The sequence below is a fragment of the Dendrobates tinctorius genome, unplaced genomic scaffold, assembly GCF_039654945.1.
Source record: "Dendrobates tinctorius isolate UK_male_01 unplaced genomic scaffold, ASM3965494v1 ptg000038l, whole genome shotgun sequence".
Lineage (NCBI taxonomy): Eukaryota > Metazoa > Chordata > Amphibia > Anura > Dendrobatidae > Dendrobates > Dendrobates tinctorius.
Window position 1 is genome coordinate 23,760,565 of NW_027361706.1, and position 27,259 is coordinate 23,787,823.

Sequence of the window (27,259 nt, forward strand, 5' to 3'; positions counted from 1 at the left end):
CGGCATTTAACTCCCATTTCCGATAAGCGCGGGTCACTGATGGGTTGGCATGACAACCAGAGGTCTCCAGCAGACCTCTATGGTCACTGCCGGATGGTGGTGGTCGGCACTCATAGCAAGTGAGCAATTCTGCTACATACAGGCAATCTGATCATATTTGCTATCGCCGCGTTCAGAATCGCCCGATCTATCAATATAAAAATGAATTAACCAAATCACTAAACGGCATAACGAGAAAAAAATTAAAAACGCCAGAATTACATTTTTTTGGTCAACACAACAATTCATTAAAATGTAATAACAGGTGATCAAAGATCATACCTGCATCAAAATGATATCATTAAAAACGTGAGCTCGGCGCACAAAAAAATAAGCCCTCACCCAACCCGAGGTCGTGAAAAATGGAGACACTACGGGTATCGGAAAATGGTGCAATTATTTTTTTTTAACTAAAATTTGTAATTGTTTTTTCACCACTTAATAAAAAAGACATGTTTGGTGTCTATGAACTCGTAATGACTTGGAGAATCATAATGGCCGGTCAGTTTTAGCATTTAGTGAACATGGTAAAAAAAAAACCAAAACAAACAAAAATCAACTGTGGGTTTTCATTTTTTTTTGCAATGTCACTGCACCTGGATTTATTTTTTTCCGCTTTCCAGTACACAATATGTTAAAACCAATGGTGTTGTTTAAAAGTACAACTCGTTAAGCACATAAAAAAGCCCTCACACGGCCATTTTTACTAAAAAAAAATAAAAAAAAGTTATGGCTCTGGGGAAAAAGGGGAGCAAAAAATGAAAACACAAAAATGGAAAAACCCAAGGTGGTGAAAGGGTTAAATAAGGAGTTGCATTCTGCCATTGGACACTGAAAAATTATTACGCCCAGTAATTGGTTGCAGCGGTCACATGTGCTGTAGTCACGCCATCACGGCTGTTGCCTATCCACAATGATAGGAGCAGCAGGGAAGGATAAAAGCTAAGTTTATTATTTTCACCTCGATGAAGCACCTAGCCTGAAAAAAAGATTATTCCTAGCAAAGCCCTTTAATATGAGTCCTACCTTTTCCAATTTTATGTTAATAGTAGGCAATGCTGCCATATAAATGAAAAATATCTTCATCATGGCGGGTCTTGAGCAAATTTGTATTTTAGGATTGGTGTACATTTCTGTATACCCGCGGTATTCACGTCTGGATAGTAGTTTGGATCCTATTTCAGCATTTCAATTTAAAGCAAAACTCTTAACCTTAGACATGCAGTGTAATAGGTAAAGCATATGGAGAAAATGACACGTGTTGCTCGCTGTTTAAACATTTACAGCCGGGAAAAATACGATGTAAGCCGTGTCACAAGAAGCAAAGCGAACGCTTTTTCAATAAAAAAAAATGTATAAAGCACCGGAAGACGAACCACTGCTGAAAAATGCATGAGATCGTACAGCCTCTGGACTGAAAAATGGATTAAATCCACCAGCTTTTCCGCGGTGCTATGTAACTTGTCAAATGCAGGAGACTCACATTGTAAAAGAAACCTGATGTTGCTGGAAGCTGCACCACTGCTAGAAAAACACAGAAAACCTTCATAATAAATACACATCGCTTTCCTGTTCTAAAACTTTTCTAAAACCATATGAAAAATCACAACACGGGTTACTGTAAGGAAATATGATTTATTTTTATTTTTTTAAATCTTTAGGTTCTCAAAAAATGCGCAACGATTGTGTAACATTTAGAATTGTGTAGATGGGATTTTTGTAAAGTTACAGTTACTGCAATGAAACATCTGGCAGCTATAGTAAATGAGTGTAGTAAACTGACTAAAATTGTGCTATGTTAGATTTACCTTAAAGTAGCTGTGCTGCAATTCAGTATTAAAGGGGTTGGAGAGAGCTGTGATGTTGATGCTCTGTTGTAAGTAAGGGTCTTTAATATAGATTGGCTGGAGACTTGACATCTGGCACCTCTGACTTTTGTGTTTCCGCTTTGGCCATTTGGCAGCGGTGCACCTTTATTGCTTGCTAAGCGTGACATCGCCAGTCCTATTTTTTCCCTGAGACTTTAGGTGCTCCTTTATAAGGGAGCAGTGGGATTGATTTTGGTATATGTTTTGATCACTTTTTCATGAGATCCTTGGGCACGGCATTCAGCTATTTAAACCCCTGAAGTTCTGACTCCCACTGCCAGTCAATAGCTTTCCTGTCCTAGTATATAATTCTGTGCTCCTATTTTTTTCTGATAATTCCTGTTCTTTGACCTTGGCTTCACTTTTGCTTAAGCTCTAGCTTTACGCTTTTATCCATGATGTGACCGCTTGGCTTTGTCCCTGCCTGGAAACCCTTCTTGACTCTTGGTCACTCCTCCAGAAGGCAGCTGTCACGATAATGTTGCAGGAAATCCTGGAGCTATGGGACCCTTCCCTATCCCTAAAGCTAGGGGCACCTGAGTTATCGCTGCTCCTCGGATTACTTCTGATGATGAAGATGCCTGGGCAACGTGCCTTACTGAGCTCCTAAATCAGCCCTTATCTGTCCCCTCTACCAATCAGGGAAGTGGGGAGTAGCAGTGTAAACGAATACACAAACCAGACTAATAGGAAAAGATACAAACCACACAGGCCTAAATTCATCTGCACTAATATAAGGTGCAGCGGACCCAAGTAAAATGGCAGCTGCACAGGTGCATAAATACCAAATGAAACAGCCAGCCTACAATCAGTGATTGGCCGTGTGGTACACCACTGCAGAACAATCCGCATGTGGCAGTGTTCACACACTTACATATATTGATATGTTTTTTGTGCACTTTTTATATTTCTTTCAGGGTGCAGTTGGGCCCAAATGGTTCTGCAAACTTGTGGCCTCTGTTCACACGGGATGCATTCTAGTTGGCACTGGGCAGCCCCCCTATATGGTGTTACTAAGAGGTTGTGAACCAGAAGCCCTGCATTCCCTGTGTGAACACTGCCACATGCGGATTATTTCTTCTGCACTGGTGTACCACACGGCCAATCCCTGATTGTAGGATGGCTGTTTCATTTGGTATTTATGCACCTGTGCAGCTGCCATTTTACTTGGGTCCGCTGCACCTTGTATTAGTGCAGATGAATTTAGGCTTGTCTGGTTTGTATCTGAATTTTTTGGAGGATTTTTTTCCTCTTTTTGAGGTTTTCATGTTAGAGTAGGACTGGCAAGTGTAAGGAACTTTGACGCACTTTGCCAGCTTCCGTATTAAGGCCTTAATATCAACCAATACCTTACATATATTGATATGTTTTTTGTGCACTTTTTATATTTCTTTCAGGGTGCAGTTGGACCCAAATGGTTCTGCAAACTTGTGGCCTCTGTTCACACGGGATGCATTCTAGTTGGCACTGGGCAGCCCCCCTATATGGTGTTACTAAGAGGTTGTGAACCAGAAGCCCTGCATTCCCTGTGTGAACACTGCCACATGCGGATTATTTCTTCTGCACTGGTGTACCACACGGCCAATCCCTGATTGTAGGCTGGCTGTTTCATTTGGTATTTATGCACCTGTGCAGCTGCCATTTTACTTGGGTTCGCTGCACCCTGTGTTAGTGCAGATGTATTTGGGCCTGTCTGGTTTGTATCTGAATTTTTTGGAGGATTTTTTCCTCTTTTTGAGGTTTTCATAATAGTAAAAGATATACAGGGATAAATGAGAATACCACTCATACAAATATATACACATAAACAGCACCTGGAAGTAAAGGGATGAAAAACTAAATAGGAGAGGATGAGGATATACACACAGACAAATCACCAAGCAACAGCCTTTAGAACACTCTAAATGCCTCTTAACAACCAGCACCTCCAACTCCAGAACCAGGCAGTATTAAACTAACACTGGCAATACCTGATGGCCAGAGGTGAGTATATATAGCAGAGGGGAGTGGCCAAATCTCAACAGCTGAGACCAACAAAGCAGGAAAGCTTCTAGGAGCTCTCAATTGAACATATTAACCTCTGCACTGCTAGCAGAAACCTGCACTGTTTAATATGATGGTGAAGAGCTTCTAAACAGTGCAGGAGTACGTGAAATCAGACACCTCGGTCTTCTGGCCCCTCTCTATTGTGGTAAACCTATCACAGCAGCCCTTTCATGGACGCAATCCACTGGACCTTGTTATAAGACCAGATCCCTGTACAGTGGTTAAAGGGCGACGATCTGTGCTCCTTTGGGAATTGTCAAATGGAGTGGTTTTTGTCAAGTCGGTCCAAAGTTGCCTTTTTGAACCTGTGGCCTCTGACAGACATGAAAGCACCTCCATTGATCAGCTGTTATCAGCAGCCAGATGTATAAAGTCTCAGTACTAGAACTGCACAGATCCAAACACGGTGTAGTGTCCGTTCCAGGGTACTGGAGCAGTGGCTGGTAAATAGATTACATTTGGTTTCTAGAGCTAATAACAATTGATCATTGGGGTTGTGAGGTGTTGGAATTGACTGATTTAGTATTATTGACCTATCCTAAAAGCCCCCACAGACATTAGACTGATATTCAACAAACTCACCAATATCGACAGGTTTGAACCACTGTTTAATGTTTATGGGGCCCCCCCAACTCTCTCCAGACGGGTGATGTTGGGAGAAATAAAGTTTCTGTGTATCAAATTTCAGACTGCAAATCCTTTAGTTCTCTAAAACATAAGCCACCGCCAGATATGTCTGGCAGTCGCTTCTTCATAGAGAACACAGGAGCACTTGGCAGAGTGAGCATTCCTGTGTATCGGAAAGTTGGGCAAGATAGCTGAAGGCCGAACATCTCTGGAGTCCTACACTGAGCACCCACACCAATTAGCTGTCATTTGCTTAGTTGACCATTGGTTGTAAACAGTTTGAACACAGTTTCAAAATGCATCTCCATTAACTGTGTAGTAGCATCTGTCAAGTACTGCAGAACAACTTCTGTTCTATTTATTCAAGAAGGGAGATTAAGGACAAAGGAAGAATCAGCATTTATACATGAAAGAAAAAGAGCCATAGCTCAACCGGCAGGGGAACTGCCCACAAAGCAACAGGCCACCGGATTGCATCTCCAAACCGGACTCATAAAATTACGAACAAACACTAAGGTTGATGTATCCATCATTACTGTAGCCATTATTTTTTTAATCATGCAGAAGTGACCTAATAATCCTTTCATTACAGCAGACTCTGCAAACAAGTAGCATCTGGGGTATGAAAAGGGAGGAAGGTGAAGGGATCAGGGGGGAAGCAATTGTTCTGCAAGCCAGCAGGCTTGTAAAAATAGTGGCAGTGACCAGGATGCAACTCTATTGTAAGGCTGCGTTGACGTGTTGCGGTTTTTTCGCGATTTCGCAGCGGTTTTTAACGCGCGATTTTGCCGCGAAAATGCAAAAAAACAGCATCCCATGCAATCCTATGGGATTCCGTAATGCTGTGCTAATGCTGCGGATTTTCCTGCGGCGGAATCGCATTGTGGAAAAATACGCAGCATGCTCATAAATTTTGCGGAATCGCGGCGATTCTGCCCACATAGGAATGCATTGTTCTGCTTACTTTCCGCATGTGGCTGTGCTCACCATGAGAAAAGTAAGCAGAACATTTGCGGATGGTACCCAGGGGGTGGAGGAGAGGAGACTGTGTAAAAAACAGAATTCAAATTAAAAAATCGGGATATATTCACCTTCCGACATCCCACGCAGCCTTACCGATGCTCCCGCCAACTCCCGTTCCCAGTAATGCCTTGTGGCAAGGACCTGTGATGACGTAGCGGTCTCGCGAGAACGCTACAGTATCACGAGACCACTACGTCATCAAAGGTCTCACAAGGCATTATTGGGAAGAGGAGCATCGCGATGATCGGGAACGCTGCGCGGGACGTCGAAAGGTGAGAAAAACACGATTTTTTTATTTTTAACATTAGATCTTTTTACTACTGATGCTGCATAGGCAGCCTCAATAGTAAAAAGTTGGTCACACTAGTCAAACACTGTGTTTGACGAGTGTGACCAACCTGTCAATCAGTTCTCCAAGCGATGCTACAGATCGCTTGGAAAACGCTAGCATTCTGCAAGCTAATTACGCTTGCAAATCACTAGTTTTTCTGCGCGAAAATCGTGGGAATTTAAAATGTGGTTTTCCCGCGGAATGGCATTCCGGAATTCCCGCGGTAACTTCTGCCGGAGTTCTGCAACGTGTGCACATAGCCTAAGACTCTGTTATATATTTGAGACTAAAGCCCCGTTACACTAAACGATGTCCCAGCGATCCCACCAACGATCCGACATGATGGGATCGCTGGGACATCGTTAGACAGCCGCAGCGATCAGGACCAGCGACGCTGGACGCTAGTTTCTAATGTAAACGTTGGGTATCCAGGAGCAGCGCGACTCCTGGATACCCGCTGTTTACCTTGGAAACCGGTGTACACACTGGTTTCCAAGGTAAACAGCGGGTATCTAGGAGCCGCGCGACTTCTGGATACCCGACGTTTACCTTGGAAACCAGCATGTACGCAGGTTTCCAAGGTAACCAACGGGTATCCAGGAGCCACGGCTCCTGGATACCCGATGTTTACATTAGAAACCAGTGTCCAGTGTCGCTGATCGCTGGCCTCTCACAGCCACACACAGCGATGCGCGCTGGGCAGCGGGAGACCAGCGATCGAGAAACGGCCCTGGCCGCTCGAGCACGATCAGCGATAACCGGCAGGGGGGCCGGTCGTTGATCCCCGTCACACACAGCGATCTCGCTGGCGAGATCGCTGATGTGTCACAAAATCAGCGATCTCGCTAGATCAGGTGTCATAATGGACACTTTCGATTGAACACTCTGATGTAGTTATTTGGTGGCATACCATGCTCGTATGCTTCGATGATATATCATTTTTAAGTTTTTACAGGAGGTATGCGTACATTTTTATTGGTGCCTATGATGAGCAACAAATCCACTTTCTCTGTGAGATTTTTGATGCATGAAGCTCAATATAATCAGTAGACAGAGAAAAAAGAATCAAGGTCACCCACAAATCTTACAGTCATTGTTGCAAATGTGTACAAATGCAGATGAGCAGATTATAATCAGTTCTGAAGACCTATGTCACACATTATCGGCAGGAAAGAAGCTGAAGACAAGATCCTTCATTATGACTCATTTATCTCTTCTAGACGTTCACTGAATTTGCTCAATATACGGTAAGAAAGTATTTGTCTTCCCTCAAATCCTAATATAATTAATTCTTCAAACTGACAGAACACAGTTAACGGATTTAAATTAATAATGTAACAGTTCCACAGTTTTTCAGTTCTTTCCAACAAAGTCGAATCAATTGCAATATTTCATCATTTACAGCTACATAATGACACAAAACATTAAACCAAAAATGCCAGAACAAACAATGCAATGTCTATGAGGCTGACCGAGATAGCGAGAGAGTACAGCGCTCAGCTATCTCTTGTCAAACCCATGAACGGACTTGAATTTAGATGTACTGCATAATCATGCAACTTCATTCAGTCCCAATAGCTGCAAACAGCTGGTAGGTGGAGGTGCCGAGAGTCAGATCCCCACATATCTAACCTATCCTAAAAATAGGCCATCAATATCAAACACCTGGTAAACCCCATTCAAAGGTCCTCATTTGAAACTCTGAAGTGTGAGTCACATGCTTACCACAATTTCAGAGTCTCAGTGTATCTTATGTTATGCAACTTCCACCTGTTTATCTGGCCTCCTGCTTGTGATAGGTTTCTCTCAGTCATCAAATACCAAGGAAAATCACATATGAAAATTAAGCACTAATACAAATACAGTATAGCAACTTTATTAGTTCAATAATAGCAATTAAAGAGTTTGTCCACTACTATGTGTAGTTGGCAGATCGATATAAACCTTGGGGATGAGCGGACAGCGACAGCGCTGCTAATGTGGTGCTCCTGAGGCTCAGTCGCCACAGAGGTACTGCACCTTCTCCTAAGGTGTGGTGCCCCACCATCCAGGTAAGTTGGAGGCTCCTGACCACGCTCCAACACTCGCACCCCACACAATAGAGTAGTTCAGCAAAACCACATTGCGGCTCCTTGCTTAGAGAGAGGCAGAGCACCTTTGGTGGTTCCCTGCTTGGAACACTAGACGTGCTGGGAGGTGGGTGGAGTTGAGTATACATATAAAAGAGTGGGACGGTTCCAGGATTGAGGGTTAGTTCAGGTTCAGTCTGACAGGAGGCTGAGTAGGAGAGGAAGCCACTCGGGAGGAGTGGGGATCCCTGGAAGAGGGATGGAGGAAGGAGTGCTGCAGCTGCCTCAGTGACCTGAGCCAGCTGGCACGGGAAAGGAAAGCAAAAGAAGGAGAAGGACCTTGAACCGAAGCCTGAGCTTCCATAGAAGGGAAGAGACAAGTACGGAACGTGGGAGTAAGAGGGAACATAGGGGATGTGGGCGAGGTTGTATGGACGCTTGTGGTTCTGCAGCGGACACCGGTGGAGTAGTGGACTGTGAATGCACTACTCCTATCTAAGACTTGAGGGCACAACAGCAATACGGATAGAGAGCCGGGACTTGGGAGTGGGGAGTCCCTGAGGCTGGCTGCAGCTGTCTGCCGTGCAGGTGGAGTTCTTGGGAGCATCGGACGGGAGGAGCTCCAGTGTAACACAGTACTAGGAGATCTTCACACTTAAAGGCGCTATAGAGGAGACGTTCAGAAAGGGCACATAAGTTGGCGGAGTGTGGAAGGGAGCTTTCCATCTTGCCTGGAGGTTGACTGAGTCCCTGACCCGGAGGACACGGCACAGAAGCGGGCACTACAGACTGTGAGTGGGGCTTTGGAACTGCATGCCCTGGTGTCCTCCATTCCTTCCTGCGTCCATCCGCCTGGCACTGCTGCATCCCCTGCGCCGGACACTGCACCATCTGGGTGTCTCTGTATCTGCACTGCCCTGGGACGGCAGCCCTGCCTGTGGAGGGCTGTGGCATCGTTGCTGCGCCACGCCATCTGTCCCGGAGGATCTGTCTGCAGCGTCGGCTTAACACCTCCCTTGCCGAGCACCACAGGTGGCGTCACGAACTATTCATCTAACTACATTCCACCATTTACATCTTCCTATTACTTGGGCGCCCAGGGACGGGTCACCGCCGCTGTGACACACATCCCACTGATACCAGCCCGGTACCGAGTACCCCACAGCCCTGGGAGGGCGACCCACTAACAGGCACATTTAGAAACGCAAGGTATTTGAAGAAAGCCTTATTTCCAAGGTTTATAGTGATCTGCCCACTACACATTTTAGTGGACAAGCTCTTAAGCAACACACAACAATGCTACACAAGGTTAAAAACACTTAAAGGGAATCCGTCATCACCCAGGCTGCTGACATCTAAATTACTCTCCACTTACTAAGGGGCAAACAAATAACGCGAGAAAATCATACTTTACAATACGACATGCTTCAGTCAAAATGGCGGACTGGAAAATAAGTGAAAATTGTAAGGACCAGCAGTGGAGGTAAAATCCCCATAGACTGGAGATCTCATGATTTATTTACCCAAAATGAAGGGTTCAAAATGTAATGGTGCAACTGGGATAGGATGGAAGAAGAATGCTAGATACTCTAACTACTTAAGTTAGCATTATATGTGCAAAAACATTGCTACAGTGCTATTTTAAAGTTATCAAGAGCAGCATTTTGCACGTTAAATCCCCCCATATACCATAGACCATGTTCACACGTTCAGTATTCGGTCAGTATTTCACATCAGTGTTTGTAAACCAAAACCAGGTGTCGGTGATAATACAGAATGACAGGTTTCTATTATACTTTACCTTTGATTGTTCTTCTCCTGATTTTGGCTTATAAACACTGATGTGATATACTGACCAAAAATGAACTTGTCAACGTGGCCTTAGACACGCGTCAACAGGCAGTTATCTCGCCCAATGTTCCAAACACAGGAGTGCTCACTTGGTCGAGTGCTCATGTGTTCTCTATGAAGGCGACGACTTATTTCAGGGAGAACGAAAGGATAGACAGTCCGAAATCGGACATGTCTGATTGATAATCATCAGTCAGAAGCAAATGTAAATAATGATCGGGGTAGATTGTGAAATTAATAAGATGCTGCCTCTGTCTGTACATGGTGAGTCAAGTATATTGTGCCAAGTACTGCTCATTAAAGAGGGTGGTGGCCCACTACTGCACAGTGGCCCACCGGAGGATTCTCCTGTTCTCCTGTGGGCCAGTCCAAGCCTTGCTAGGTGCCTGTAAGCATATGCAGCAAGAAACTGCACTCCCTTCATAGTTTCATAGTTTTTAAAGTTGAAAGTAATCATAAAGCCATCTAGTTCAACTTATAACTTAACATGCTGATCCAGAGGAAGACAAAAAAAACCACGAGGAAGATGCTAATTGCTTCATAATAGGGAAAAAATTTCCCTCCCGACTCCACATAGGACAATCAGACTAGTTCCCTGGGTCAATATCCCATCACAGAATCTAGTATAACAGACGAGGAGCTCAGGCAAAACTCAAATTCACCTGTTCACGCCATTTTTCCTGGAAATTTGATTCGCAGAGAAGGTATTCTCCACTAATTTAATGTCCTTTGTTATTTTCTGTGGTTCCTCCAGATCCCAAAGTATAATAAACGTAATATGTAAAAAAATAGAATTCTTATTCTTACCTCACCATGCACCGTGCACCTCTCCTATCCCTCCGCTACCCACCACCCTTCTGGTCCTCGCTGCAACATCTGATCCCCCAATGCTCACACAGGTATCTTCAGCCCTCTTACACTGCGTCAGACTTCCAGGAGTCAGGAGGGTTTTATGCAGGTGCATGTGACATCAACAAGGCACGTCATGACGTTGTTGACCTCCAGTGCACCTGCACAGAACCCTCCCTGGCACCATGACACCTGGAAGTCTGATACAGCACAGGAAGACCGAAGATTCCAACATGAGCATTGAGGGATTAGAAGATGTGGCACGAGCCAGACAGCTGGCAGTGAGTAGCAGAGAGGCTGGAGTGTTGAAAGGTGAGCATAGTGATTGTTAGTATATTTTTTATCCGTTTTATGGCACATTATGGCTTAGTAGCCACCATTTTGCTGAGTTTGCGCAGTACCAAATCACAAAAACTCTGCATTTTGGTGATGGTAGATGTTTGGAAAATTCAAGTAGAATTCATTTCCACTCCTTCTTGAACTTTTTTAGTAAAGCAACCATTGCAATATCATGTGACAGAGAGTACCATGATCTCACTGCTCTGACAGTAATAAAATTGGTCATTTTTATGTAGTAAGCTATGCTCCCAGTGATATTCTCATTTAATACTTGAGATATGAAGGGTGCTGAGGTGAAAAGTGGCTGCTCACACTGTCCACCCTATCTGATCTAATACTGGAGATATCAAGGGCCCTGAGGTAAGAAGAGGCTGCTCACACTGCTGTCCACCCTGTCTATCTAATCTAATATTAGAGATATCAGTGGTTCTGAGGTAAGAAGAGGCTGCTCACACTGCTGTCCACCTTGTGTATATGATCTAATAATGGAGATACCAAGGGTGCTGAGGTAAGAAGAGGCCACTCACACTGCTGTCCACACTGTGTATCTGATCTAATAATGGAGATATGAAGGGTGCTGAAGTAAGAAGAGGCTGTTCAGACTGCTGTCCACCCTGTGTATCTGACCTAATAATGGAGATACCAAGGGTGCTGAGGTAAGAAGAGGTTGCTCACACTGCTATCCACCCTGTTTATCTGACCTAATACTGGAGATACCAAAGGTGCTAAGGTAAGAAGAGGCTGCTCACACTGCTGTCCACCCTGTCTATCTGATATAATACTGGAGAAACAGCGGTCCTGAGGTAAGCAGAGAATGCTCACAATGCTGTTCTCCCTTCCTGTCTGAATGACAGAACGTGGTATAAGTATCTCCAGATCCTAGCAGTGGCGATTCCTACTGCACAGCAATCTGTCCAAGTAACATTTTAGGACAGGTTTCTGTCCGTGTATGAAGGCAGTGACCATTTTAATTCTATAGTTATTACCTCTCTAGATAAAATGATTATGAATTTCTAATTAAAGTTAGTTACAAATATATTTTTAATAACATTACCTTTATTTAATTATTTTTTTCCTATTCCAAGAAAACCTCCTTAATTTTTGCACCTCAAAATGACTATTTTTAATTTTACTAGTAAAATATTTGTGTCTTTTTCAACATAATTTTAATAGTTATGACAGTGGACTCTGAACTTTGGGATCCACAGGTACGCCATGTCAATTTTACTTAAAAATCGAATTAGCTATTGACTATGCCTGAGATGTCAACAATTACTAACAAATAAGAAAGTAATGAATGAAGCCATTTCAGCATGTAATAACTGTATGTTAGTTGTATTACAGCAGATAAAAAAGAATAAATGAGCTGCCGTTATTGAGTGCCATAATATGACAAAGAAATTATATTAGTCACAATGCAGGAATTATGTCTTCACTACCTCGAGACAAGAGCATGTCAAATCACCCTCATTCATCCATCACAATGAGTCATTAAAAACTCCTCAGGAATGCAAAAACAGGCTGACTGCAACAGAAGCAGCAAACATCGCACCGGGTGCACGTCAGAACCGTCACAATAAACACATTTATGGCCAATTTCACAAAACACATACTTAGCTTCCGTTCGTTTGACTGAGGTAATCAACCTGATAGTTCCTACAAAGGAAGTATTATCAATTATTTCCAATGATGGTGCAGATGTATTTGTGTAGGGTACAAATACAAACAAAAATTTTCATCTCAACCATAAGAACTGAAATAACCATAAGTATACACTTCCATGAATTGCAGAAATGGGTGGATCGACCTGTAATTAATCAAATTTGTTCTGAATTTCCCAAATTGCAATTTCGGAGAGGAACTCTAGTACCACCTATTGAAAGTAGCGATCCCAAAAGTCAATATCATCCCTGTAACCAGGGCTCTGGAGTCGGAGTCTGAGCCCATTTTGGTGGAGTCGGAGTCGGAGTCATGGAAGTTGAGGAGTTGGAGTCGGAGGTTTGGCTTACCGACTCCACAGCCCTGGTATGAGGGAGTCGGAGTCGTGGAGTCGGTGTCATGGAAATTGAGGAGTCGGAGTTGGAGTCGGAGGTTTGGCTTACCGACTCCACAGCCCTGTATGTAATAAGCCTTGCCACATGACTTAAGACCAGAATTTCAATTTGCAGACACAGTGTTTCAGGGTGCTGCCTCTCATGAGTACAAAATGTGAGATCTGGTTTGGCTGGGTGAGAGGTATCTGACCGGGATCCAAGGAGTAACGTTTCTCTTTGTGGAGAATGACATGCCAAACATGCCAAGCCTTAAAAGTCTCCTCTCATTGGCATGCCATGCTTGGCAGGTCACTCTCAACAAGGAGAAATGTTACTCCTTGGATTCTGAATCTCCTTAAATTTTAGATTCTGGCAAATCGAAAATTTGAGGATTCTATTGGCAGAAATCACAGCCCACTATTTTGAAGAATCGGAAGGGGTTAAAAAGATATTGACATACTTTGTGCTCACCTGTCCTGGTCCTTCACTTGACTCCATATACCACCTCCACTGTTGCCTTAGCATCCCGGTCCTTTGTGTGGGTCTTTGGTTCTTCAGGGGCTAAGGCAAGTGACTGTGTGGGGTGATGCACTTAAGTCAGTGACTTGTGTCACGTCACTCCCACTTGACCACGCTATGCTAATCACTCGCTTTGGCACTGAAAGAACAGAAGACCAGTGCAGGGGTCCGGAGAGCTGCAGAGAAGGCAGCATGAAGAGTCATGGACAGGTGAGTAGAATGTGCATTTTTTGTTTTAACCCAGTCCATTTGGTCCATTTGCTATGCTTTGGCATCTGGAGAGACCTCAGAGAATAATAAATGTATTTTCATGGTAATTGAGACAAATTCAATTGTGAGTGACCCTTTTTATCCGGACCGAATAAAATCTGCCAGCCGAATCGAGCAAATCTGTCTGAAACAAATTTTGAAATTTGGAGGTCGCTAATCATTTGTCCAGTTGACTCTTTCACCGCTGAAGGTGTATATAGTTTGCTTTGCATTTCAACATGGTCTGTGGCTGAAATATAAGAGTTATAGCTTAGACTTTGATATCATTTTAACCCCTTCACTACTTTGTGATTTTCCGTTTTGTTTTTTTTTCCATTTATTTCTCCCCTTTTTCCATATATTTTTTTATTTTACCATCAATATAGTCTTATAAGGGTTTATTTTTTTGCGTGATAAGTTGTACTTTTGAGTGACATCATTCATTTTATCATGTGACGCACTGGAAAACAAATTCCAAGTGTGTTGAAATTGCAAAAAAAGTTTAAATTCCACAATTGTTTTTTGGGTTTATTTAATTACCATGTTCACTATATAGTAAAACTGACCTGGCAGTATGATTCTCCAGGTAAGTATGATTACACAGACCAAATATGTATAGTTTTTATTAAGTAAGTGGTAAAAAAAAGTTGGTAATTTGTAAGAAGCCATTTGCTTGTGTCGCCATTTTCCGTGGGGATTACATTTTTCGTTATATGGGGCAGCGTGAGGGCTTAATTTTTGCACCCTGAGCTGACATTTTTACTGATAGCATTTTTGCGTAGATACAATGTTTTGTTTCTTATTGCATTTTATTGCAATATTGCAGTGGCCAAAAAAACGTAATTTTCGCATTTTCATTTTTTTTCTCGTTACCGTTTACTGTTCAGATTAATATGTTTTATATTTTGATGGATCAGACTCTCATGAACGCAGCAATACCAAATATGTGTATTTTTTCTATTTTTTTTATTTTATTTTTTAATGGGGCAAAAGGTCTTTTTTCATATTTTTAAAAACTTTTTTTACGTCTTACTTTATTTAATAATCCCCTCAGGGGACTTGAAGCTGCAATCATCCGATCGCTTATACTATACATAACAGAAATCAAGGGCCGGAGTTCACAGGAGGTTTGTAACGACAGGCAACGGGGGTCATCAGCAGACCCTTGGTTGTCATGGCAACCCATCAGCGCCCCGTGATCAAGTCACTTGGATTGACGTGCTCTCCTGTCGAGTGTTAAATGCTGCTGTCAGAGATTGATAGCGGGATTTAACAGGTTAACAGCCACGGGTGGAGCTCCGATCCACCTACTCCTGTTAGAGTCGCATAACGGCTGATTAAATCAGTCATCATCTAAGGGGAAAGACGCGGTCTCTGCGTGCGAGCCGGCATCAAAGGCAGGGATAAAACTTGCGACCTACAAGTACGTCAAAGGTCGTGAAGGAGCTAAAGCAAAGAATCTTAGCTTTGTGACCATCATCTCTCCACCTGAACAGCTCCCAATGATCCAAGAGGTGACACAGGAACTTTTCCTTCTAGGAAAAAGCTGAGGAGCAAAAATCGCAATAGAGTCTTATCTGATAATAAAGGACAGATCTTGGCTGAGCAGCAGATGAAAGCAGCTTATAAAGCAGCTATAATGGTCACATGAAACAGCTCTGCTGCACAGCGCTTAGGAGAGAAGGAAGCAAAATAAATTAATGATGGATATTAAAAAAATCATAACTTTGCAATGTAGTATAACTAAAGTACAAAATACCAAAAGTATATTCTATTATATAGGGGGTCAAAGTTCTATTTTTCTGATAAATCGTTCCAACTTATTTTCTATCTCCCTTTTAGAATATTGGCTCCTTGCAGCCATCACAAAAGGGAACTTTATAATTTACTTAAAACAATTTTTTTTTTCGTTTAGTTCTATGCAAGGTGCATCTAGGAAACTGGAAAAACTGTCTCTTTACTTTTATGGACTATGATATACATAAAAAATAAAATGGCTGCCCATCCTGTTGTACAAAATGACACCACAACAACCCCAAATATGGTAATATCGCTAATTAAAAATCAGATTTAATTGAGATTTTACTATGTTGACTTACTAATAAATCGCTATTTTTAATTTCTAAATGGAAATCCTTTAAAGGCTATGTGTACACTGCGTCTTTTAGTTTTCCCAGGCGTTGCCGCTCCAGGAAACTCCAGTGGTTTCGCCGCTGTTCTTGTAGCGACTCCTCCACCAGTGTGTTTTTGCCTTTACTGTTAAGGCCCCATCACACTAAGCGACTTACCAGCGATCCCGACACCGATATCAAGGTGTCAGGATCGCTGGTAAGTCGCTATGTGATCGCTGGTGAGCTGTCACACAGACAGCTTCACCAGCGATCAGCACAGCGATGCTGAGCGCCCGGCATCGCTGGCCATCCCTGTAAAAAATACAATCAAAATAAAAAATATAGTTATTCTCACCTTCCGACGTCCCGTTCAGCCATCCTGCCTCTCTCCATGCTCCGGTCCCAGTGATCCTTTGCGAGAATGACCGCGAGATGTCACGGTCTCGAGGGATAACAAAGTCTCGCGGTCATTCGTGCAAAGGATCAATGGGACCGGAGCGTGGAGAGAGGCAGGATGGCTGAACGGGACATCGGAAGGTGAGAATAACTATATTTTTTATTTTTTTTATTATTTTTTACACCTGATTGCTGGTCTCCCGCCTGTCACACGCAGCGATGCGTGCTGGCCAGCGGGAGACCAGCGACCAAAGAAATGTCCAAAGGTTTCTTCCAGCAATCAGCGATGCCGGCAGGGGGGCCGCTCGCTGATCGCTGTCACACACAGCGATCTCATTGGTGAGATCGCTGTTACGTCACAAAAGTTGTGACTCAGCAGCGATCTCGCTACCGAGATCGCTTAGTGAGACGGGGTCTTAAGGCATAAAGAGCATGTTGCTTTTAACCGCTTTAGGATTTCCAAACCCTGAAGCAGTTAGAAGAAGTAACATAAGACAGGAGATGTACACTGCAAATTTTGTGGCGCTTTTTCAGGGGAATTCCTAGTTAAATCCCCTGAAAAAGACTTAGGGCCCCATCACACATAGCGATCTCGCTAGCGAGATGGCTGCTGAGTCGCAACTTTTGTGACACAACAGCGATCTAACCAGTGAGATCGCTGTGTGTGACAGCGATCAGCGAGCGGCCCCCCTGCCGGTATCGCTGATCGCTGCAAGAAACCTCTGGACATTTTTTTCGTCGCTCATCTCCCGCTGGCCAGCACGCATCGCTGCGTGTGACAGGCGGGAGACCAGCGATCAGCTGTAAAATAAAAAAAATTATCCCACGAGAACGGATGTCATCGCGGTAATTCTCGCAAAGGATTACTGGGACCGAAGCGTGGAGAGAGGCGAGAATGCTGCGCGGGACGTCGGAAGGTGAGAATAACAATATTTTTTATTTTAATTCTATTTTTGACATGAATATGGCAACAGCGCTAACGAACACAGCGAAGCCACGCACTCGGCGTCGCTGTGCTGATCGCTGGTGAAGCTGTCTGTCTGACAGCTCACCAGCGATCACATAGCGACTTACCAGCGATCCTGACACATTGATATCGTTGTCGGGATCGCTGGTAAGTCGCTATGTGTGACTCCAGCTTTAGGCTTTGGATACGCTGAGACCTTTTTCTAGCACAATCCGTTGATTTTAACAGGAGATAAACGCTGCAATCTAAAGGAATACATTGAGTTGTATTCCATCCTGTTTACTCCAGTGGTCTCACAATAGTTCAAATAAACAGTAGCAGTACAAAACCTCTCTGCATAGCACTAACTTTAACTTGTCACTATAATTCCATCATCCTGACCTGACATCTAACATAGAACGAATGGCTGGGCAGTACAGTTGCTGAGGCAGGAATCATCTTGTTCACAGGACCTCCTCTAATTAATGGGACCTGTGAGTGAGAAGTTTTATACTATGTCTTGGCAACGACAACACCCATCGTGCCATCTGCAAGTCTCCGCATCCAATATCAGCTCTGGCAGGAGAATGAAATTACAGTGACCCTTTAACCAATGGTGTAATTTTACCCATGCAATGTAACTATCACATTTTTCATATTCTCTTAGATTACATGGGAAAATATTCCTAGTCATGTATGTAATTTACCTGCCGAGCACAATGACAAATATGCAATTTTAGAATTAAATTATCTAATTCCACAACCTTGGTCTGGTGGAGAACAATCAGAAAACTGATTATAATTACAAAGCATCGGGAACGGATCTATTAACTGGAAACCTGGAAATGAGTTTTCTGGATAAGAAGTTTTTCATTTGAATCACCTTACTGCAAACCTCTCTTCTGAATGGAAAGGTTCTCCATAGAGCAACTGTTTCTAGCATTGAACATTGTGGAATGCAATATTTTACACCATTTCTAACATTAAATAACTTACATTTATAGATAGATATATGCACACATGTATGAGTCAATATCTAAAATTCCTGGAGACTTATTGTTCCTTACTTATCACCTCTACTATGGAAAACCCCTCTAACCATTTAGAGTAATTATGTATTACTAACTGTCATAGGTTTACCATGACAGAGGAGCCAGAATACCACCTTGTCTGATTTCTCCTACTCCTGCACTGATTAGAAGCACTTCACTTTCATATTAAATGGATAAGGTTTCTTTTAACAGTGCAGGGGTTAATCTGCTCTGTTGAGAGCTCTTGGAAGCTTTCCTGCATTAAGGCTCTCAGCTGTTCACTGTTAGCCACTCCCCTCTCCTATATATTCTGAGACCTGGCAAGCTCTCGTTGTCAGAGCTAGCTTCATGCTGCATGATTTAGGAGATGGTAATTTGTTGTTGTTTTTTGAGAAGGCGTTTGGTGGATTTATCTGAGACTGTTGCTAGGTTTTGGGTGTGTGCCAATTCCCCTCCTTCTCCTACTTTGGTTTTCCCCATCCTCCACTCCCTGGTGTTTATGTCTGTGTGAGTATACTTGTATGATTGGTATCTCTGTTTGTATTACCTTGTTAGTCTGGTAGGTGTATTACAGAACACTACTACTCCCCTCTTCTCTGGGTGGGAGAAGAGTACAGAATGAGGGTGGACTCAAGAGGTAAGGCAAGGTACGTGGCCCCGGCGTCTTAACCATCAGATGTAATCCAGGGAACAGGACAAGCTAGGGTGCCCCTAGTGTTAGTGACAGAGAAGGAGATCCAGGTCCCAGGATACCCGACAACAGAGTCGTGACACTAGCATTATACTTTTAGTATGGTGCAAAACATAGTGAGTGGTGGTCTTAAGCAAGAAAGAGTCTAGGCAAATATAGCTTATCCAAAATGTACGTGACTCCTTTTGATGGTCTCTCGCACTGTTGGCTTCTGTTACTGATCGGTCGTTGATGTGACAGTGACACCACCGAAGACATGGAGACTTAGGTTGAGTTGCCATTGCCATAGATCTCGGACTAGTCACTTTCATGGCTTGTTCTGTACTTCTGTATGCAGTTCGATGTGCTCACCCTCATAGCAGACAGGTGCAAATGCCTGCTATATACACACACTAGCCTGGTCGGTAAATCAGACCAGACTAACGCACACCACATTTTTTCACCTATGAAAAACTAGTCCATGTGCACTAGTACATAGGCCACATTGGTCAGAGTGCTGTTCGTGTGAGGTCATGTGTTACAGGGACAGCGCTTCGGATGGAAAAAATGTTTGTGTGATTGTAGCCTTTGACATTTACTGTACTATGCATGGCACAGGATCAACAACTGCCATATGTTTAAGCGGCGCCCCTCATCCACCCGTGATCTGGAGCATCGAGCAAAAAGCCTGTTGCCTCATATCACTAAGTTGGTCAGCTTGGAAATGGAATTGGGCATTTGCCCAATTTTTGCCACTCCTCCCACACTAACACTGATTCTGCTCATTGAGTTACTTTACAAGAATGCATCTCCTTGTGGCATTTCCAATGTTGTTTGCTGCTTCTTTTGCTTTTCAGATCCCTTTGAAAATGTTCTATTCTAACTACCGAAATAGATGACAATGAATAAGGCCACAGTGGAGGAGAGGGGTCCCTGGTGCAGCTGCTATCAGGTCAGCTGTATTATCTAATCTCTTCACTTGTAGAAGCTCATCAACATGTACAGTGACATCTCCGCTTGTACTGTAGCTACCATGAAAGATTCACTCAATTAATGCAGCAAGACCAGGCAGCACTGGAGACCAATTACACAGCATGCCCTGCGTGGCCATCACTATCATTAAATGGCTAACAACTTATCATTATAGTTCTAGTAAGAGATAACACTATTAAAGAGCAACCAAATGAAGTTTCCAAGTGCCTTAGGGCCTACAGAAGAAGCATAATGGCTTGATAGTATAGATTTTAGGAAGCTGTTTTTATACAAATGACATTATAGTCTTTAAAATCGGACAGTTTTGGAGTTGGAGATAAGGATTTATAACTGAGGAATTAAAAAAATGAATTATTTCAAGAAGAATACAAGTCATTACTAAAACAGACAAGTGAGGAGTAAGGACGGGTCTGCTTTAATTAAGTACATCTTTAATAAATGTCTAATGGCAGATTGTCATTAAACAGCTGATCCAAAACTAACATTTATTAAAATCCTGGTCTCTGCTTTTCCTGCAATCTGGGTTTTCTACTCACAATGTGCACTGACAGTGCGCTCTCTTCCTGACTGGTCCCTTTTAATCAGAGCCGGCAAGGGAGCGCATTGCCACTATACACTGAGAAGAATGCTGCATAGTGACAAGATCCTACTGAGCATGTGTCGGAATTGATGCATGACGCATGCTCAGTAGAGCAGGGACTAGCCTAGCCCCTGAAATCGATTTCACTGATGGATCTTTGTTTCAAGGTGGAGACAGAGACTGAGGCAGTGACTGTAGCCTCTTCCCCCTGATGACGAGCTGTTGAGGACCCCAGCATGCAGTAGGATTCTCAAAGGTAGCATCATCACACAGGAAGTAGTAAAAAAGCAGCTAGATAAAGTAGTGGGGGAAAGACGGGACTTTTTAATTAAAGTATATTAGAAAAGGCATTAGATTATTACATTAAATTGAGATTTAGGATTAAAATAAATGTTAGTTTCAGGCCACCCCTTTAATGAATTTCCATTGGCCGTTTAGCATTAAGCAGATAATGCACCATAAATAAGGTTGCATAAGCAGCACTGTAAGCCTTGTCCCATTTCTCAGTGACAGAGAGAAAAGAAAGAAAAAATATTAACATGGCATAATAAACTAATTTAATGAAGACAGATCTAAAATCCAATAGCTTACAGTATATGTTCCACATGAACTACAGGCAGACACAGCAAAAAGTCAGAAAATGAAGCTTTTATCAGTCATTTCTACGTGTGTTGACACAGGATACTAAGATGCTAAAATAGTCCGAAATGTGCTATGAATGCATACTTACTATATAGAAAAAAGAATAAATGACAAATTACCTTACATTTCTTGGCACTTTGTCTTCATACCTGAAAATGACAAATACATATCTTTAGCAATATATCAGTCGCCTTTTTTTAGACACATTAACTCTCTCTCATTCCTTCCTAAAGACGTTCCCATTCTCCCAATTCATTGCATTTTCTTTGGTTGCAGCCTAAATAAGTTATTGAGGGGACTTGCAAAATTGCTGGTGGTATATATTCAGTATATTCAGGGTAACACCCAGGTGGCAAACAATGGCAGCCAATGTGTACTCATCCTGCTAGATGTTACATAGGGTGAAAAAAGACTGAGGTCCATCAAGTTCAACCTTTCTCCACCAATTATATATTTTTGTCACTAAATTAGCTATAACCTCCAATGTCATGTGTGCTGAGGAAATCGTCCAGCCCTTTTTGTAAAAGCTGTTATAGTGTCTGCCATTATTACCTCTTGTGGTCGGGCATTCCACAATCTGACTGCTCTAACTGTAAAGAATCCTTTCCTATTTAGCTGTCGGAATCGCCTTTCTTTCACCCGGAATGAATGCCCCTTTGTCCTAAGTATGGTCTTTGGAAGGAATAAATCATGTACCAGTTTTATTGGGTTACTCTGTTTTGCTGTTTCAATACAATCAGTGTTTTATCAGCAGAAGATTATCATTGAGGACTAGGTGTCTGTTGCCTCCCAATCCAACCCTGTCCCCAGCACTGATTGGCAGCTTTCTGTAGTGTATGCAGAATTCTGCCAATCACTGGTGTGGGCGGAGTTATACACAAGTTGACAATCTGAGCTCTGCTAGATCAGCAGGAAAGAAAACTCTGATTTTATCATTACTGCCGCACCCAGTAATCTAAGTGATATATCACTGGAATCAGGGTCTCTGCTCCTACATTATGCTACTGTCAGATTACATAGAAAAAAAAAACTGCTGACAGATTCCCTTTACGTGTGAGACCTCTGATCCTTCCTATTTTCATGGCAAGGACTAACTATTCACCAGTCAATAATCACTGCTGCCCAGACCATGGGGCATAGCCTTAATAGTTTTCTACCGGATCCTAAAAACAGGTCACAGGCGGCATCACCCATTATGTAATGTAGGATACCACACTACCCACATGTAAGAGGAAATTTACATTTGCCAATAAAATGTAAAGCTGCGGTATCGATCGCCTAAGGAAAAAAAAATGAAATGTGAGGATCCATTGGAATAGTGCCCCCATTGGGCAAATGATCCTGAAAAATGCAGACACGCTCGCTCCATGTTACTAATCAGAAAACATTGAACCGTGCATCTCTGGAGTGCAATTGTTTGATGCCGAAAGAAAAAGCAGCAAATAATGCATATAGATTGTTTTCGGTGTTCGCCATATTTCAGTATAATGTGCACTTAAAATATTTCAGCGCTGGATTTCAGCTCCGATGTTCAGTTATAAAACATTCACAAAGACATCTGCGAGAAACATAACTACGAGGCTATGTTCTTTGAATAGCACAATTTGACATTTGGAGCAGTCATTGTTGCAGTTCAATATGCAATGCCGAAATGTTCCCTGCGCAGATACAACACAAATTGTAAAGATCATTTCACCCTGAAATAAATTGTAAAAAGTCATTGAGGTGTCTGCCTAAAAAAAAAATTCCATCCAGCCGTTCCTCAGGCTGTGTGCAGACCTCAGATTTACTTACCTGGCGTTCAAAATATGCATGAGCATACGGCCCCGATACAAGTAACATTGTAAAAGTCATTTAAATAAGAATAAAAACTATATACAGTACTATAATATACAGCGGGTGAAATAAGTGTTCAACACGTCACCAATGCCAAGTCCGTATTTTGCGGTTTATAAGACCCACCGGATTATAAGACGCACCTCATTTTTTGGGGAGGAAAATAGGGAAAAAAAACTTTTAATAAATTGGTGGTGCTTCTTATAGCCCATGTGTCTTATTGCGAGGGTGGCAGCTGTGGTGGAGCGGGGTACCAGGATCACTGCTGGAAGAGGCAGGAGTGGGGCGATGCTGCGGACCCCAAGCTTGGAGGAAGGATTTTCAGAGGTGCGATGCTGCGGGTGTTCAGTGGCGCTGGGGCTCTGCCGACATTTTGTGAAAGCTCAGAGCCCCCGAGCCTTTCATGATTTATATTGCGGTGTACTCCATGAAAATGGCCGCCAGGGGCGACGCATGCGCAGAGGGAGATCTCATCTCCCGAAATCTTGGCGCCAAGATCTCCATCTGTGCATGCACCGCCCCCTGAGGCCATTTTCCAGGAGTCCACCACTATGTAAACTCTGGAAGGGCTGGGGGCTTTCACAAAACGTCGGCGGAGACCCCGCTCCACCGAGACACCCACAGCGTCACACTTCCGAACATCCCCTCCTCCCAGCCTGAGGCCCACAGCATCGCCCCACTCCTGCCTACGCCAGCAGCAACCCTGAGACCCTGCTCCACCACAGCTGGTAAGGTATATTAGAATTATAAGACGCTCCTCCATTTTTGCCCCAAGCTTGGAGGAAGAAAAGTAGGTCTTATTACCTGAAAAATATATTTCTAAAGGTGCTATTGAAATGAAATTCTCACCAGATGTTGGTAACAACCCATTCTATCCACACAGGCACAGAAATCAAACCATAATAAACTAATGCTGTTTTTGTGTTTACTGCTTGATATTTACTTATCATGTTTCTGTCTTAGTTTTTTCTGTTTAGTGGCCAGTGTGAACATGCGCATACACCCTGCATGCACACCAGTTTGTATCCCAATTCATTTCTTTAGATTTGTTGTTAGTCTGTTTGCACCATGTGCATATAAATGTGTGGCTTGCCTTTTGCTTCAGTTGGTAAATCTATTCATGCAGTTCCCCATGGATGTGTGTCTACTAGCCGGGCTCAGTCCTTCTCATCCCTTATCCACATGTAGGTCCCTTGACAAACAGTAATGTTTTAATATTAGAGTTAGGACAGTCCCAACAAGGGTCACCGTGATGTGGTGGGATGGCTTTTGCATTTTTTTATCAAAATTATGTTAACTAAGTACCGTATATTATTTTCATGCACAATGGCTGTTTATTTATTTACTGCAGGGTGGTTACTTATTATGTTTCTGTCTTTGTTTTCTTTTTTTACAATCAGTGATGGGTGCGGGGTTATACAGAGCTCATGAATATGGGGGACTATATGGCAGCAGGTTTACTAGTCCTCTAGTGATAATCTCCTGCTGATGAAAGAGATTTTATCAAAAATCAACCCAAGCAACCCAGTAAGTGCCTATGCAGCATCAATAGTAAAAGATAGAATGTTAAAAATAATTAAAAAAAAAATAAAAATAGGGATATACTTACCCTGTCGCCCTCGGAGTATTCCCGGACCTGATCGGCGCTGGCGGCAACTTCCGTTCCCAGGGATGCATTGCGCGAATGACCTCTGATGACGTAGCGGTCTCCTCGCGAAACCGATGTCATCAGAGGTAATTTGCGCAATGCATCCCTGAGAACGGAAGCTGCCGTCAGCGCCAATGGGGGCCAATTCTATTTTTTACAGGAATATGGTACCCAGGGCATGGAGGAGAGTCTCCTCTCCTCCAGACCCTGGGTACCATCCGCACATGAAGTGCTCACTTTACGCATGGTGGGCATAGCCCCATGCATAAAGTGAGTGTTTCAATGCAATCCTATGGCAGCGGAATCGCCGCGATTCCACAGAATTAATGGACATGCTGCAGATTTTACCGCTATGCAATTCCACAGCGGAAAAATCCGCAGCATTGGCACAGCAATTGTGGAATCCCAAAGGATTGCATGGGAATGCGTTTAAGCGTTTAAGTGTTTCCGCAGCGGCAAAAACGCGGCAGAAACGCTTAAAAACGCAACGTGGGCACATAGCCTAAGGGTTATCGCTTCGGAATTTCTCTACTTTGCACCTACCTTCTGTTGCTTTCTAGGAAGCAGGTAGCATATTATCTAGCAGTGCGTGCTTTATACTTTATTTTATATTCCATGGTTTATTCTAGGAAGAGAAAGAACTAGGAGGCAGAAAGAGTGCAATAAGGTCTTATCTTATGATAATGGGAGAATAAGTAGTGTGAGACCACTCACCTGATGTGGTTGCAAATAGCACCATGAGATAAGTACATATTACAGCTGCTGCAGGAAACCGGTCACAAATGTGCCCAGGGTAAATGGAAAGTAGGAAGGAGGTGTCATCAACTGCTCTGCTGATAAGGATTCAATAGCAGGATAAAATCAACGGATTTTATTGTAAGGTTTATAGGTTAACGTGTTTCAAGGTCACACAACCTCTTCATCAGGACAAAAAACTGTCTATGGTTTATATTCTACTCATTTTGGGATATTTCTTTTTTTTCGCACACTTTCCTTTTTGTAGTTAATTCACACTCTGCTCTGCCCTCCAGTTCTTTAGAAGGCAAGTGAAGCAACTTGATGGCCTTTTAGGCAGTTTAGGTCCGAGTTGCCATCTTCTAGTCTGTTAGGGCTATCGCTACTCACGCAGGAACTATTATTGACAGTGGGATCAGGGTCTCTTGTCTGCACAGGAATCAAAAGGGTCAGTTGCAGTTTTTTAGCATTAGGCCGGAGTCACACTGGCGAGGAATACGGACGAGTGAGAGGCGTTAAAAGCACTCATTACACACGGACCAATGATTCTCTATGGGTTTGCTCCCAACAGCCGTATATTTCTCGTCCGTATTCTACGGTCCGTGCCAATCGCAGCATGCTGCGATTGTCAGCGTACTACGGCCGTAGTACGCCAATGCAAGTCTATGGGTGCGCAAAAAATACGGATCACACACGGACCACACATGTGACTTGCGAGAAATACGCACCAGGTGTCTTTTAGCAAAGCCGGCAATTCAGTGCGCTATACAGTAATCTCACACTGACAGGTTTAATAAAGAAACGAAAGAATAGATATAGACACATAGAATACATATATATATATATGCATTCTATGTGTCTATATCTATTCTTTGGTTTCTGTTAGAAACCCTGCCATAGGGCTCCATTATATGTCCATTTTGCAAGCCTGCGAGAAAATCTCGGCATACGGATGCCATACGGATTTCATACGGATGCTGACATGCGCAAAATACGCGACCACACCTTGCTTACGGATGACATACGGAGCACTATTTAGGGGTCATTCATCCGTATTACGCCTGTAAACTACGGACCGTATTTTGCGTCGGTTAGTGTGACCTCGGCCTTATACCCATTTGCTACACAAGAATAACAGGAGCTGACAGTGACGTCTCTTTTGAAAGCCATGTCATTCATGCCCACAGGAGCATGATATCATGATTATTGGGAATATTAGCCTGGGGAAAAAAACACTGCCATGACTATTCACCCACTAATTAGCTCATAACAGCCACAGTTACAAAATTGATTTTATGGAGATTTAAAAATCTATAGATCATAAACAGGGGCTTGTTAGAAAACATCTAAACTGCTCTGTAAAAAGATGGTGGCGGTTTGGGGATACTGACAGGTTCCCTTTAATAGGAGCAGTAACCTGATGCTTCAATGTGCTGACAGGCTGTTTTACTTTGAATAAAATGGATTTGAACTGTGTTTCAGGGGATGTTGAATTCAGAAAGAAGAGGGGGATGAGAAAAAGTGGCTAATAAGTGGAGAAAGAAGCCAAAGTCTCCCACACGATATAATATAAAGCATTTTTTTTAGCTTTGCTTATACACTTGATTAACACAAAGATGGTTGTAATAACAGTGACCATTTAAACAGTAGATCTTTTCTGATAGCACATTCTGATTGGAAATGTATAGAATTGAATCAAATGGTCTCTCATTGGGTTCGTGCACACAACCGATTTACTCTGACGAGTGATATCTGTGCTTTTCTTGGATAGCACTCGTACCTGTGATATTTGATGGGGCTGGGCACGTCCGATATGTTTTTCCTTAGC

General features: G+C 42.9%; 1 protein-coding gene across 3 annotated transcripts in view; it reads right to left on the reverse strand.

The window, feature by feature from the left end:
• IQSEC1 (IQ motif and Sec7 domain ArfGEF 1) overlaps positions 1–27,259 on the reverse strand; it is an 893,482-nt gene that overhangs the window by 666,682 nt on the left and 199,541 nt on the right. For all 3 annotated transcript variants that reach the window (XM_073574276.1, XM_073574282.1, XM_073574281.1), the window contains exon 2: positions 21,332–21,361. In XM_073574276.1, the coding sequence (XP_073430377.1) occupies positions 21,332–21,361 (30 nt within the window). The remainder of the gene's footprint in view (positions 1–21,331; positions 21,362–27,259) is intronic.